This window comes from Phodopus roborovskii, unplaced genomic scaffold (genome assembly GCF_943737965.1).
Source record: "Phodopus roborovskii unplaced genomic scaffold, PHOROB, whole genome shotgun sequence".
NCBI lineage: Eukaryota > Metazoa > Chordata > Mammalia > Rodentia > Cricetidae > Phodopus > Phodopus roborovskii.
In genome coordinates, this window is record NW_026125397.1 from 22,684,953 (window position 1) to 22,700,448 (window position 15,496).

Genomic DNA, 15,496 nt, shown 5'->3' on the forward strand with positions numbered 1-15,496 from the left:
TGAACAGAGCCCACACTCTCCTCTCTCTCTGACTTGGAGATAAGAGATTGTTAACCCTGCTCAGGATGAAAAGGGCCAGAGCCCCTGGAACTGGAAATGACTGCCACCCACTTTGCCGTGCTGTGACGACTCCAAGGCCCCTCGCTCCCTGGCCTTCTGCTAATTAAAGCACTGCCCATCGCAGCAGCATCCCCTGAACTGGCCCCTCTTCCTATTGGCAAAGCTGGGGATCCCTCTGCATCGCCCAGCTTCACTCAGACCCAAAGGGGCTCTGGGTACCCTGCCTTTGGGGTGGCGGTGTGTATTTTGCAAGTGTTTTTAGGCTCCATTGGTGTGCGGTATGTGCTCTTCTGTTGTAGTTAGCAGTTGTTAGGCCTCAAACAGCTCTCCAGATGAGGACATGTGACACTCGTGCTGTCACCGAGAACAAGGGGGAGATGCCCCAGAGGCAAGAGAACAAACCCATAAGAAACCGTGGCTAGTCGGCGAGCCGGGGAGTGTTGGAAGTCTAATCCACCGTCCAGTTTCTCTGTTATCCAGTCGGTTCTCTCAACAGTCTCCTGTGGCTCTGAGCTGGAGTCGGTCGGCCAGAAGTGACACTTCTGCCAGCCCATGACAACTCCAAAAGCAGCATAGAGCTGGGAGCCTGTCAAGTCTTAACTAATGAGATAGAGGTCCCTTGAGCAAATAGCACTCAGGCCAAGAGCAGAGAGGCAGGGATTAGCCACAGGGTGGCCGTGGGTGTGACCATTCTATCTGGGATTTGCCTTCTTCCGGGTCTCTAGCTCTAGCTTGACCCAGGTTAAGCACTTACTGTACCTGTAGCCCTGTGGGACTCTGTAGGTGGTGTTATCTGATGACCTCGGGCAGGCCCATCTCAGACCCCCCCCCCCCCGTCAGAGCCACGATTAGGGCTAGGGACTTTGTACTGTCTGAAGCTGGAAAGCCAAGACGGGAAGAAATGGAAGTGAGGAGAGGAATAGCAAAGCGAACTCTGATTGGTTCTTTTCATTAGTAACTCATCATCGCTTGAATCTCATCTTTTGTCTTCTTTGGAAAAGAAAACATCTTCAAAGAAATTTCTGGAAAAAACAAAGCAGGTGTGGTGGTACACACCTTTAATCCCACCAAGTAGAAAGCAAAGGAAGGTAGATGTCTTGAGTTCAAGACCAGCCTGGTCTATATTGTAACTTCCAGGACAGCCAGGGCTGCACAGAGAAACCCAGTCTCAAAAAACAAACAAACAAACAAACAAACAAAATTGTGTTGGAGCTGGAGAGAGGGTTCAACGTTTAAGTTTCCCAAAGACCTGGGTTCAGTTCCAGCATCCATGTCAGGTGGCTGTACAGCCTCCTCTAGCCAAACTCCAAGTAAGTCCACGCCCTCCTCTGGCTTCCAAGGACACCAGCACATAAGTGGTCCACATGCACCCAAATAAAAAAGTCTTTAAACATTTCGGCTGAAGGTAGCTGCTAAGAATTTGAATAAAGCCATCCTTTATTTTTTACCCATCTAAACACCTGTTGCTTGGTGTGGGAAAAAAAAATTGTATGTCTTATAGATAAATAATACAAAATAAATGTTCTTAAGCCCTTGCTAATCCTGTCAAAGACCCATTCGATTATATAGACTTCATTCTTTTATGTCAGAGCGTACATGTTATTATCTTTACTGTCCCTATAAAATGAGACAGCAGTAGAGCAGACTAGTGTAGCTAGCTGATATGTTTACTTTTTAAAACCTAAAATCATAAAAGCCTTCTTTCAGAAAATCCAAATGAAAGGCCCATGTGGTGGAACACATGTTTAACCCACCACTTGGGCAAGGAGGACCAGGAGCTGAGGGTCACAGCGTCCTCAGCTGCTTGAGACCCCGTCTCAAGGAAGGGAGACCGAAGGAAATCTGCCCAGATGTGTTTCCAGGGCCCTGCACACAGACCATGATTGCATGAGTCCAAGCCTGCCATTTGTGGGACAGGAGTTTTCTGCACACCAGAAAAAAATAATGATTCCATCATACAGGATGGATTTACTATGCCTTTATTTATTTTCTTTTAAACATGAGAATTCCAGGGCAGTCCAGTCTTGACACCGAGGGAAACCTATCACTTTCACCCCAGTGGCTTGGCGTCCAAGCTGCATGGACAGAATGCCCAAGGACAGAGAGCTAAACTTTAAAACAAATGAATGCTCAGAGATTCCCATGCCACACAGACAATGGCCAGCACTTCAGATAGAAACAGATACACTTGAAACGTACTGTGGAAGAGTAGAAGAAAACTCTCAAACTGCTTGTCCACTCCAACGTTAACGGGAGGTGCCACAGGGGAATCGTAGCATTTCATAGCGGCACAAAAGAGATGGGGAAGAAAACTACATTGCTAGAAAATGCCAGGGTATATTTGCTAAAGTTGTCACCATGTACTGTATTTAAAATTAAAATGTAATTGCTGTAATTTATCATGTCTAGCTATAAAAAAAAACCCTCCATAATTTAAAGATTTAATCATTTGCCACTTTTTCACAGTGACTTTTCATAGATGATACTGTGAAAATTCTGATTTTTATCAGCCTTTGTATGCTTTTTAGGGGCTCCTAAGCATAATTAGTATGCCTCAAGCATATCATTATTTACATAACTAATGCAATATCCTTATATTTTTCCTTTAGTCTGTTCAAGAAATGTCCAGAACTGCTTTGTAGTTACTGATCCTAACATAAAAACACAGGCTGCTGGGTCCATCTTAACCTGTCCACATATTTCCAACCATGTGACGAGCAGGAGAGAAGATGATTCTCCACTGCTCAGAGACACGTTTGCCCCTTGGTCCTGAGGAGTCAGAGTCGTAAGGCTGTCCTCACAGTGAGCCCTATCAAACATCATTCAGTTGAACCCTCTCTGCCTGGAAAGAGAAAGGAAGGGAGGAAAGCCACCATACAGTGCAGAATAAAAACTTTCTGGGGATGAAGATGGCTGTGGAGAGAGACAGTAGAGGGAAGGGAGGGACTGGCCACACAGGCAGGGTCGTTTCTCCACAGAGGGCACAGGGATCCATTCACCTCCGCCATAGGAAGAGCTGGAACTTTGGTGGATTTATGGCATCTCGTAAGGCCAGTCTATGATTTTAGGTACCATAGGACACAGAAGAACAGCATGATAATTTAATCCTATATGTTGTATTAAAATATACATAATACGGTTTTAGTCACTGTCCTATTGCTGTGAGAGACACCATGACCATAGCAACCCTTATAAAGGAAAGCATTTAACTGGGGCTGGCTGCTGTTTCAGAGGCTCAGTCCATTATCATGGCAGGGAGCCTGGTGCTGGACAAGTAGCTGAGAATTCTGTATTTGGATCCACTGGGCCTGGCTTGGGCTTCTGAGACCTCAGACCATCCCCCCCAGTGACACACCTCCATCAGTGAGGACACACCTCCTAGTCCTTCTACGTAGAGCCACTCCCTGATGACTAAGCATTCAAATATATGAGCCTGTGGGAGACACACACACACACACACACACACGCACGCACGCACGCACGCACGCACGCACGCATGCACGCACGCACGCACGCTGCTCAGGAACTATACTGTAGACCAATCCCATACCATTCAGTGTGATTGCGGATTCATGTTCAAGAAGCCAGCTCCCCTCTTTGCTGAGATATTAAAGGTTTTGAATTCGAGCCCTTTGGATGGAAAATTAAAGTGATTGCTTAAAGTCCCAGAAGCCAGGCCTAGGCCGTACATCATCTCAGCCCTGGGAATTCCTTTCCCCACTCCTTCCTGTCCTCTCAACCTGTCCCCTAAGATGACTTTCCAGTACTTCCTCCTCCCTCCTCGCCCAGCACGGGCTTCCCCCTCATAAATAACCAGGTCTTCGTTCTGCAGGTGCAAAGTTTCCCATTAAGTGGACAGCCCCGGAAGCAGCCCTCTATGGAAGGTTCACAATCAAGTCTGACGTGTGGTCTTTTGGAATCTTACTCACAGAGCTGGTCACCAAAGGAAGAGTACCCTACCCAGGTAAGAGCACAAACCTTGGAGACAGATGTTCGGTTCCCCCTTGACTTCATTTTATAGAAATCTTGCCCAGTTGCCTTTCTCAGCCCTGTGCTCAGCCTTCTGCCATGGTATTTAGCCAGAGGAATGCAGAACCAAGAATCACCATGTCCTGAACACCAAGCCTAATGTGCCAGCCAGCCGTATAAATGTCCCAGTTCCCACAGGTCATAGAGTTTGTCCTGTCTCAGTAGGGGCATGTGTCATGCCTCCCAGAGCAGAAATGTCACTGGCTGAGCCTCTGCCCAAATGCAATGTGTAGACATGTCTAGAGAGAGAAGGAGAAAAGTCCCTGTTGCCTTTTGATCACACTGTAGAAGAGTCTGGCAGGAAGATATGAGAACCTGTTCTCTCTGAAGCTCCAACCCCAGATGGCCCCAGGGCAGAGGCTCAGGCCAGGCACTCTCTGCCTGTTGCTGGATGGCCAAAATACACTGCACGAAAGGGGGTAAATCATAAAGGACCTGGAGCTGCAGCTTGAGTTGTTCGGATTATTATATGCTTCCTCTCCGAAGAAGCTATGGGTTAAGGTCATGCATGCTTAAATTCATTAACTTAGCCAGAGGAAGGCAGGACGCCGGTATCATTTCACCTCCACACTTTCCTGGTTACAGGGTGGGGACGGTCTGCTTTTTGAAATGTTAAGGACATATTTTTTACTTACTGCTGAGCAAAGAAAGAGCATTGCTGGCTCGCTCTCTTCATTCCCTGCCTTAAAAAAGAAGAAGAAGAAAGAAGAAAAGAAAAAGCCCACAGTGATGGAAACGATGGTGGAGATTAATGAGGAATGTAGGTCTCTTCAAATCCTGGGCTTGTAATCATATCTTTGCAGTCAGAGGAGCCAGCGAGAGCCGATTAATTTGTAATCCCTTTGTTCATTTTGTCTGATTGTTTCTGGTCATCATCAGAGAACAGAGCAGTGTTCATAAAGGGTCTCTCTGTGTAGGCTAGGACAGCCTCAAGGCCTCTAAGAGAGTAAGGTTGGCACTGAGGCAAAATTAACAAAGTCCCAGCCTCTGAAGCCCCAGAGCCGGCGTCTGGGGGTGTGCTGTAAGTCTGGATTATTGATGCTGCTGTAGCGCTGCCTCTGGCAGGCTCAAGTGGGCAGGCACTCTGGGAATAGTCAACCAGCAGAGAAGAAAGGGCTGCCCACGAGGGGGCGGGGCCCAGCATGCCTGCTTTTGAATTGCTTCTCAAGGAGGAAAATATACGATCTCCAGATTTTGAAGATGAGAAAGCACTTTTACAAAACAATATTGTCTACATTTTGAACTAATTTCTTCCTGATCTCCCCAGGTTTGTAGACACCCGGTGTGTTAAAAGCAATCACTGGGAAAGGTTAATGTTGTTTTGCATTTCTGTGAAACCTTCGCTTCCCCTTTAATACAAAGCAGCTTTTGGTTTCCTGGGTCACACAGGACAAAGAGGTGGGTGGGGGTGAGGACCTCAGAAGAGGAAGACAGGTGTCTTTGGAGACAGGTTTTTGTCAGGTTGGGTTTTAGCACAAAGAAAACACAAGTTAGATTGGATTCGTTCAGTGTGACCTGAGCCTTTTGTTCCCTTGGGAAGTAGTACAAAATGAGCCATTTGGCTCTCAGGTGGCAGCTGACAAGTTCCTGTCCCAGAGCAGCACTGTTCCTGCTGGAGGGAGGACAGTGAATTGAGTCAGGAAATAAATGGAGTTTATCGTCGGGGAGGGCGAGCATCACATCCCGGGCGCAGTCAGCCTGATGTTTGCCGTGTTAGGATAGATCACTAAAGTACACTGTGTGTACCCAACCTTCATCCCCAGTGTGTGACCAAAGCAGGGACAGAAACAGGCCCTTCATTGAGAGAACCACGGAGAGAGCAGAGGGGTTTGAAGTGAGAACTGTGTGCAGCGTAGTATGTGGATTTATGCCTGTCAGCAAATGCTGATCCGCCATCGGCTCCCGGAACTGCCCCTGTCTTCAGGGGCCACGGGGAGGGAGAAAAATCATCCACACCATAGAGGGTTCACTCACGGTGAGGAGGCTGAGTCCTGCCTGGCACCTGAACGCAGCAAAGATTCGCCTGAGCCTATGGAGCTGAAGGAGGGTCTGAGAAGATGGTGTGGCAGAAGTGCCCGAAGCTCCTGGAGAGGGGTGGGGCCAGCTGGGGGGGGGGGCTGGAGAGGCCGTGGAGCCTGGCAGGTTGATAGCCCAGGGAGCTGTGTCAGGGATGGAGTGACATGAGCTGCCTACACCACAGAGGGCTGTTCCCAGACCTGCTCTGATGGCCATAGACACTGCTTGATTTGATTTTTCAACTCAGCTATAATCACATTTAATTGGACTTCTGAATGTGACAGAAAACTCTTCTTGAGGGAGAAGTTCTTCAGAGGGCTTGCAATTACAGGGTTATTATCCTAACAGAGGGAGCAGTTCCAGGGGACAGACGGTTTCATTAAGCACTACAGATGTCACCGTGGTTGCTGGTGGCCCAGGCAGTCAGCATGTGCTGAGCGGTCACCTCACTTCAGCTCTCCTGCCCCACCCGCCTCTTGCTCCCTGCCGGTTCGAATCTAGGACAGAGTCCCAGGCCCTGTTTACCAGACGCTCCCATTCTGCACTTCGACATGACAATTTCTCAGTTGCCTGGAATGTACTTTCAAGTAATTCTCTTGTCTAGAGAATCCTTTCCAACCTCAGAATGGTTTGTCACCGTGTCACATAGGAAAGGTGCTCTCCCCCGTAAGTGACGGGGAGTGATTTATAAACAAGTGAAAGGCGTGACCAAATGAAGGGCAGACTAGAGCAGAGCGCATGCACAGGTAGGGTAGCGCTTGCTGAACGGGCTGCAGGTACTGTCACAACACACAGCTCTGTTGGCTGCCGTGGCTGCCGCAGCCTGACTCTCGCTGCTGCAGTGGGGCTTGCTTTCTGCACGCAGGATTTTAAGCTGTTCTGTGCGTCAAGGTTAGAACTGCTTTTATACTAAGGGGTTGTAGGACACGAGAAACGGTGACACTGAAGCCCAAGCTGTTTCCTGGGCTCCGTGCATAAAAATCACAGCTTTGCATTTTACCCTGCCACTCATTTCACGTCCAGAACCTTTCTGGGATTCTTTCTTCCTCTGCCCTCATTGCCACTGTCCATATCAAGCTGTCACCGCTGGGTAGTGCCTCCTCATGGAACTTCCTGCCCTTGGCCCCTCCCGGCCTCCCCCCTTCCTGCCCTTGGCCCCTCCCGGCCTCCCCCCCTTTTGCCCTTGGCCCCTCCCGGCCTCCCCCCTTCCTGCCCTTGGCCCCTCCCGGCCTCCCCCTTCCTGCCCTTGGCCCCTCCCGGCCTCCCCCTTCCTGCCCTTGGCCCCTCCCGGCCTCCCCCTTCTGCCCTTGGCCCCTCCCGGCCTCCCCCCTTCCTGCCCTTGGCCCCTCCCGGCCTCCCCCCTTCCTGCCCTTGGCCCCTCCCGGCCTCCCCCCTTCCTGCACCATTCTGTCCCTGTCACCAGCAGAAATGTTATCCTGGGAAGCAGACTAGTTATCTCACTCTGGTCCTGCATGAAGATGCCCAGGCTTCCCTTTGCCCTCTAGATAACTCCAGAAGGCTTCGTCTCACACAACGCCTTATCAGCCTTTCCTGCATTCAGTCCACAGATATTTATTGAATACCTGTTATGTGTTGAGTGCTGTTCCAGGCCCAAGGATTGTAGCAGTGAAACAGTGTGAAGACTCCTGCCCTCGGGAACAGTTTTCCTGACGAAGACATACAATAAAGACTAATAAATTATAGTCACACTTGGCTGGTAGTGTTGGGTGGGGAAGGAAAGGAGGTTAGTTAGGGAATGGTTACAATGGAAGAGTCACTGGGAGGTGTCCTCTGAGTAACTGGTGGGAGCTGGACTTGGCCCAGGTGGGTGTTAGGGGACTGTGCACACCTGGAAAGGGCCAGGGAGCAGGCGGTGTTGAGTCATGGCAGATCAGGTCTTGCCCGGTTGTTGAATAAAATCTGAGATTGTAGCATAGCATTTCTCCCTGTGTTTCCCCCCAGACCCTCTCATTTTCCCTCCTCACGCCGTTAAATCTGTGGCTTCTTTTTTCACCAACTATGTGTGTTCTTATGTACATATAAATTCCTAAATATAGCCTGTTGAGTGATACAATGTTACTTGTATTATGTTTTCAGGGCTGACCATTCTACACTGGACAGCCAGGTAGTGTGCTCCTCCCTGGGGAGGGTCCCTCCCCCTCCCCCCTCCTCCTCCCCCCTCTCCCCTCCCCCTCCCCCATCCCCCCTCCTCTCCCCCTCCCCCCCAGCTTTAGTCGTCGCCTATAGTTCTTTGTGTAGGGCCAAGGCCTTGTGGGCTTTCCCCATCCACTGTGGCTTGCCCGTTGGTGTCATCTTTGTCCACGTTTGGGCAGTCATGTTGCTATCGCGTGTAGCTTCCAGTGTCACTAGGAGAGCAGTCTCGCAGAGCTCCCTGACGCCTGGCTCTTACCGTCTTCCTGCCGTCTTCCACAGTGTCCCAACAGCTGAGCCTTCCTTGAGAGGAATGGGCATCTTTCTTGCTCTACAATTCCCAGCAGTTGTCTGCCCACAGTAGACTCTTGTTGTTGTTGTTGTTACTTGGTTTTTAATGGGGTTTGTTTGTTTGTTTGGTATAATTTTTTTTCTTTATTTCTTTGGTTTTGGTTTTTCAAGACAGGATTTCATCTATGTTATCTCTGGCTGTCCTAGAACTCGATCTGTAGACCAGGCTGGCCTCCAACTCACAGAGACCCACCTGCCTCTGCCCCGCCCCTCCGAGTGCTGGGATTAAAGGTGTGCGCCACCACTGCCCGGTGAGCTCACAGGTTTTTCCTTTTAAAGTGGACCCATGGCCTGCAAAGTCTTTCTAGCTATTCAGTTGTCTTCACACGTGGCTGACACAGTGTGATTTTTTTCTAGCTTCAAGGTAGCATGTGTCCCCAGAGCTCTGGGAAGTTGACCCTGTGTTGGAATATCATATTCTAGTAACCTGATAGGCAGACTGTCCTGGCTGTGCCGCGCCATGGCCGGTAACCGAACGCCTGCCTGTGTGCCCGCAGGCCTGGGAAAGCAAGAGTGTCCCCTTAAGCAGGTCCGTTTATCCGTGTGTTTGAAGATCATTCAGCAAGTGCCAGCTGCTTGACTTTCATGAGATACCCAGCCACTTGATAATGACTTGGAGAGGTAAGAAAGGCTGGCCGTACAACTGCTAGCGCCTTCTGGAAAGAACAGAGCCCCTGCCCTCTCCCCACCATGATCCCTCAATGCACAGATCCTTCTCGTGTTCAAGCTGCCAGCAGGGGCAGATTCTCTGTGAAGTAACAAAGTTTGAACTTTCCAGTAGAAGGGGGATGGGAAATAGCCTGAAGAGGCTAACCTTAGCAGAAGCATGCCACGTCCGCCAACTCCAATGCCTGTGGTCCCCTGTGGTGCCCAGGGACAAAGCCCTCCAGGTCAGAGAAGGAAACCTTCCTGGAATACTGGACCTTACCCTGCAAGGTTTCTCTTGGCCAGTGTGACTGAGGAGAGGGTGAGAGAGGACAGGAGGGTGTGTTCGAGGCCAGAGGGCACCTCCACGAAGGGATGTTTGAGCCCGTCCAGTCTTCCTGCACAGGCCCTGCCTTACGGGTCGGCCCCTTCACCCTCCTTCATCACTTCTCTTTTCAGAGGACAGAGAAATTATTAATAACGCTGTATTATCAAAAGTCAGCTATGGCAGCTGAGGCCTCGTAATCCTATTACTTGAGAGACCAGGGCAGGAGGATATCTCTTAGTTTGAAGTCAGCCTGGGCCACGTAGCAAGACCTTGTCTCCAAAAATAAAGAAAAGGAAAAGGAGAAAAGCCCAGAGAAATCATAATATTACATCATCAACTTCAAATAACCTTTGCGTGTTGTAGCACCCACAGCCATCATTTCCAGTTTTATTAACACAGTGGATTTAATAAGAACAGCTGCCCCCAGGTGATTGGTGAGTTGGGCAACGGTAAACAAAGCTAGTAATTATTGTGTCTTCTCAAGCAAGGTCAGTCCTTTATCTCCATCTATTCTCTTGGGCCAGCAACCCTCTGCCACAGATGGATACTCTGATCCACAGAGCCGATCTCCACGCCTCCCGGTAAGATGAGAAAGCACTTGATAGTCTAATGGTGCAGTGCACGCTCGTGCTGAGCAAGCGCCATTAACTCTGACGTCCTAGTCTTAGCACCGCGTGGCCGCTTCCAACGGCGAGCAGGCAGATGGGGTCTTTAGAGCGCTTATGTAGAGAAGCAAGGCCTCATCCATGCACAATATCTTATTGTCCCCCCTTGAATAAGAAGCTCAGTTTGCAAAAGAAACCTGGTATCAGGTAATCTGGGTGTCATCTCCGTTGTTACAACACTTATTTACACAGCGCAGAAGTCCAGATTCCCACAGCCACGGTGAAATTCATGTGCCAGTGTGAATAGAAAGCAAGCACCCTGACTACAGATGTGGCCCCTCTGAGGTCCCTTGGGAAGCCACACAAATGGAAAGTGGTAAAATAGTAATACTTCTTCAGTGATACTTTGTCCCAAGCAGCTGCCAGCAAGGAGGTGGTTAAGGTGTTTGCTTGACAAAAGGAGACACTGAGGCTGGAGGAAATCAGGCCCCAAGGGATGCAGAAAGGCAAGAGGTGATGTTGAGCTCTGGCCTGGCAGTGAAAGCCATTTTTGTCCCTTCCCTCGAGAGCCAAAAAGAGAAGTGAGGATGTCCTGAGTCAGGTTCAGGTCAAAGAGCGCTGACACTCTAGAGAGGAGAGGCAAGGACCAGAGAGGTGAGGGGGATGTGCGGGCATATGGGAGTCCACGTTGCCACTGCAGAGTCAGGGTTTGGGAGGTAGAGTTGGAAACCTGACCTCTTGTATTTGAGAAGGGAGCCAGGAAAATGACTCCGAAGGAATAATGCAGTCATAATGTCAGGAAGCAGATGCGTGCGTGTGGCCAGAAGATCCCAGCTACGGTGTTAGGGGCAGAAGCACTGGACGCGTTAGAGCCAGACCATGTTTGCAAAGCAAAGCAAAGGGTTGAAGGGAGACCAGAACAGCGGGTTGTAGGGACCTGTGAACTCAGGGACATCCGTCTGGGTCCTCCCAAACGACCGGCCCCTCTCCAGGGAAAGAGCGGAGCATGCCGGTACCTGAGCTGTGGGGCACGGAAGAGGGTTCAGTCCAGGCTGGGTAATGGGTATTTTAAAAAACTATTACCGTGATGCATTTGACTGAGGTTCTGTCTGTGGAATGAAAACTAGCTGAATCCTTGCTGAGTGAGAACGCGCTGACTGTGTGGAAGCTTTGTTGGGGAAGGACCCGGTCTGCAGGACGTGTGTCCTGGCCACTGGTTGCTTGGATGAGAGCTAGTCCCAGTCCACTCATCACCCTCAGCCAGGTGCAGTGTCCAGTATCCTGCTTGTCTGGCAGCGCTGCCATCAGCGTGTGTCTGTTTCCCTCGGGGTGTAGAATCGTTCGTGTGCTCCCCAGACTCCGAGAGGACTGGAAGGAGCACATGAAGAGATGGAAGAGGGATGCAGTGGGGGAGGGGTGCTTCAGGAAAGGGAGGTGGCAAGCTAGGAAGACGCACGCATCAGAGCTGACAGTGTGGCCCTTCCCGTCTGGCCGTCATTGTCCTGCATACACTGAGGTATGGCTCTGTCCCATGACTACTGGGTGACCCAGAAAAGAGGCCACCCCAGCAAATGTGACATGCCGATTCAGGTTGTCACATCTGCTGTGTCCAAGTCTTGGGCAGAGCGCTGGAAAAATAAGATCGACCCAAATGGCCATTTAAACTTTCCATTGGCAGAGGACTGGATTAAAAGTTTAAAAGGGGAATGGTTTCCATTTGAGGAGTTTGGTTCTTAGTGAAATGAAGCAGCGCGGACAAAAGTCTGCAGAGGCATGGGAACGTGGCTAATTGGGTTCTGCGGTCTTGAGATGGGTTTGGGATGCTGTGGCTTTTCCAGCAGAAGCCTGCTGCACCTCTGAGCTGCAGGCCTCTTTGGCTCTCCTCTCCAGTTCCAAGGGCGCCTGGCAGGGTTACGAACAAGGGAGACCCCTGCAGACTGAGGCCGCGTGGTTCTGGAAACTAAGAGTTTTATCTACCAAACTGTGCAGCAAAGGATTGCTTCCGAGAACGCCGGTCCCAGTGTGGCAGCCTCGCTCCCTGGGAGCAGACACACATTTGAATCAGACTCTGTTTTAAGTCAGTGCAGCACAGGAGTGTGTCACATAGCATGGAAGGAGAGTCTGGGCCGGAACAGAGGCGGAAGTGAGCGCTATCACAGCATCACATCACGGAGGGTTTGTACCTAGTTCAGATCTGTGATGCTGCCACGTGAGTTACAGTAGCTTTCTGGTCTCCTGAGCTTACTGGCGTTTGGAACTGTGACTGAGGAGATGCTGGCCTCTGTCCCTTACCATGTTGGCACAGGGCTGCAGTCCCTGTGCCCCCCCTGGCCTTCAGCTCCCCATCTGATCCCAGCTCTTCCACACTGGGAAGGGGCTCTGAGCTGCAGGCAGCACCCGATGGAAGAAGGCAGGCCCACACTGGGCTCTGACCCCCCCCCAAGGCAAAGGGCTGGCCTGGTGTTATCACCTCCAGAAATGGTAGGCTCAGAGAAGAAGCATCCTACAGGGGTTTGAACAAACAGGTGACTGGAATAGTTGTCAGTGAGGACACCTAGGATAGATAGGCCCGGCTTCCAGACTACCAACCCAAAAGTGTGTGTCCCCCACTGAAGGGAACAGGACCCAGTACCTCTGGCCAAGTGACAGGGTTCTGACCAGGTGGTCACCTCCATCCCCAGAATTAAAGACGGCTGCATTGCATATGTGTGGCTGCCTTACCCGTGACAGCCCTGTGTCCCGTGCTATAGATGACAGCAGATTGTCAACTGTCAGAAGTTAAGGAAGATTCCAGACGACAGGTTCACAAGGTCCTGTCACAGAGAACGAAGGGCGCGATATGGAAAAAACAAAAAGAAAAGGCAAGGGCAAGAATACCTGAAAGCTGGGAGGTCGCACCAAGTGTGGTATGGTGTCCTGTGCTGTCAGGAAGGCCAGCACATGGCAGGCTGTGCTCAGCCTCCCACCATATTCACTCTGAGAACATCAGCACTAGGCAGCTCCTGCAGAGGGGCAGGAAGGTATCAGAGGCCCGAGGTCATCCGTAAACAAAGGCCCTGGAGAGACCCGGAGACACCCGCCTCCCCGTCAAAAGTTCCCAAACCTCAGAGCGCTATGGGGTCACCTGGCCAGATGGTGCCCAGCCATGCTGGCACGGGGTCAAGTCTGAGACACCGTGCACAGGCGTGGTGAAAACTCAGGGTCCCTGAACCATGTGTGTCCTGCAAACAGTACACTGCTTGCTCATATCCCATGGGGCGTTCGTGTATGTGCTTTATTCATATGGAGGTTTCTTTTTAATTGGGTTTGTGTGGGGATATGTGTGCCTAAGTGCAGGTATCTGCAGGGGCCAGAGGTGTCAGATCCCCTGGAACTGGAGCTACAGGCGCTGTGAGCCGCCCAGAGTGCACGCTGGGAACTGAGCCTCAGGTTCTCTGCGAGAGCTGGGCACACTCTGAACCACTAAGCCGTCTCCGCACTCCTGTTTCAATCTGTTCAACTGAGGGGTGATTTACACACAGCAGATTTGACTAAGAACCACATCAGTGCACACACGCTGCACGGAGTCTCAGGCTGCAGCCCATGGGCCAGGCCTGGCTGCCCACCTGCTTTTACCTTAAAGCCTTTCTGTGGCATGAAGACAGCAAAGCATGCATTCGCCCACACAGACAAAAAAATGTTTGCTGCCGGCCCCCCACAGGAAAAGCAGGGCCATTGGACACACCATGTCTCTCCCCTCTCGGCTGGCTCCCCCTGGCCTTTCACGGGTACCCCCTGCCCCCCAGCAGCCACTGATCTGCTTTCTGTCATGCAGTCTTCTGCCTTCCCACGGCCGTACATAAATGAAGTCATCCAATGTGTTGCCTTTTGTGTCTGGCTTCTTTGACTTGCAGTGCTGAGATTCACTGTCTGGGCTTTGGCGTCTATGAGTTCTTCATCCCTTTGTTCTGTTCTTTCTGCACGGTATGATAGTCCATGAAAGGCAGAGTTCGCCCCCCGGGAGGGTGAACAGCATCCTCATGCTTCACCCATGTGCAACATCAGGTTGCCTGGATCCCAGGAGTGCCCGCTCTCACCATGCCTGTTTTTGTAGGTATGAACAACCGAGAGGTGTTGGAGCAGGTGGAGAGAGGCTACAGGATGCCCTGCCCACAGGACTGTCCCATCTCCCTGCACGAGCTCATGATCCACTGCTGGAAAAAGGATCCGGAAGAGCGCCCCACTTTCGAGTACCTGCAGGGTTTCCTGGAGGACTACTTCACCGCCACGGAGCCCCAGTACCAGCCCGGTGAAAACCTGTGAGAGCCTGCTCTTCAGAGACCTCTCGTCCAGGCCTCCCCACCCCTCCCCATTAGCTTCCAGTTCCGTAGCCAGCTGCCCCTGAGCAGCAAGAACCGTCCAGGATCAGATTGCATGTGACTCTGAAGCCGGAACTTCCTCGGCCCTCATTAATGACATTTGTCCCCCAGTCCGAACCTCCTCTGTGAAAGCATCCAGACAGAACCGTGTGATTTCTCAGACTTTGGAAATGCATTGTATCGATGTTATGTCAAAGGCCAACCTCTGTTCAGTGTAAATAGCTGTTCCCGTGCCAACAATCCCATAGTGCTCTCCTTTTTTAAAAAAAAAAATGCAAATCCTATGTGATTTTAACTCTGTCTTCTCCTGATTCAACTAAAAAAACAAAGTATTATTTTCCAAAAGTGGCCTCTTTGTCTAAAACAATAAAATTTTTTTTCATGTTTTAACAAAAACCTATCAGGACAGGCGTTTGCTTTTTTTCTTTTGTATACATTGAATGTATATGTAAACATATGTTCCTGTACAAAGACCATGTGGGTGCTACCGTGGAGACTGTGGCAGGCGAAGGCCACATAGCACAGGGCCCAGAGTGAGGAACTAGGGAAGCCTGCCTCTACGCACTGGTGTCAGTCATTCTGAAAGCCGGTGGCCTCTGTTTTTTACTTCTGCAAAGCATGATTTTCCCCCTTCATCTGGATTGCACTTTTTCTGTTCCGATCATACCTGTAGATTGTTGTCCGTGTGGCTTTCCAGGTCCCTGAGCTGAGTTCACGCGTTTTAGTACCCGTTTTGCTCCTGTACCTGTGATCTGTTCTTGAGGCTTGAGAATGAGCACACTTGGGCAAGCAGACAGCCAGTCCTCCCCTGAGGGCTGGAGGACAGAGCCCGCACAGACTTGCTGTTTAGATATGAATGCTGAAGTGTTCCAAATGTTCTTCTTTTATTTAATAAATCTTGTAACCACACTAAAATGGCCTAAAACCCAGATAGCATTGTAGTCACGGCAACC

At 50.5% G+C, this 15,496-nt stretch overlaps 1 protein-coding gene across 3 annotated transcripts in view; it reads left to right on the plus strand.

Annotated features, from left to right (window-relative positions):
* The window catches only part of Fyn (FYN proto-oncogene, Src family tyrosine kinase), a 177,915-nt gene extending 162,972 nt beyond the window's left edge, over positions 1-14,943 (plus strand). For all 3 annotated transcript variants that reach the window (XM_051175548.1, XM_051175547.1, XM_051175549.1), the window contains 2 exons: positions 3,893-4,024; positions 14,279-14,943. In XM_051175548.1, coding sequence (XP_051031505.1) covers positions 3,893-4,024; positions 14,279-14,487 — 341 coding nt within the window. In that variant the 3' untranslated portion in view covers positions 14,488-14,943. The remainder of the gene's footprint in view (positions 1-3,892; positions 4,025-14,278) is intronic.
* The last annotated feature ends 553 nt before the right edge of the window (positions 14,944-15,496 follow it).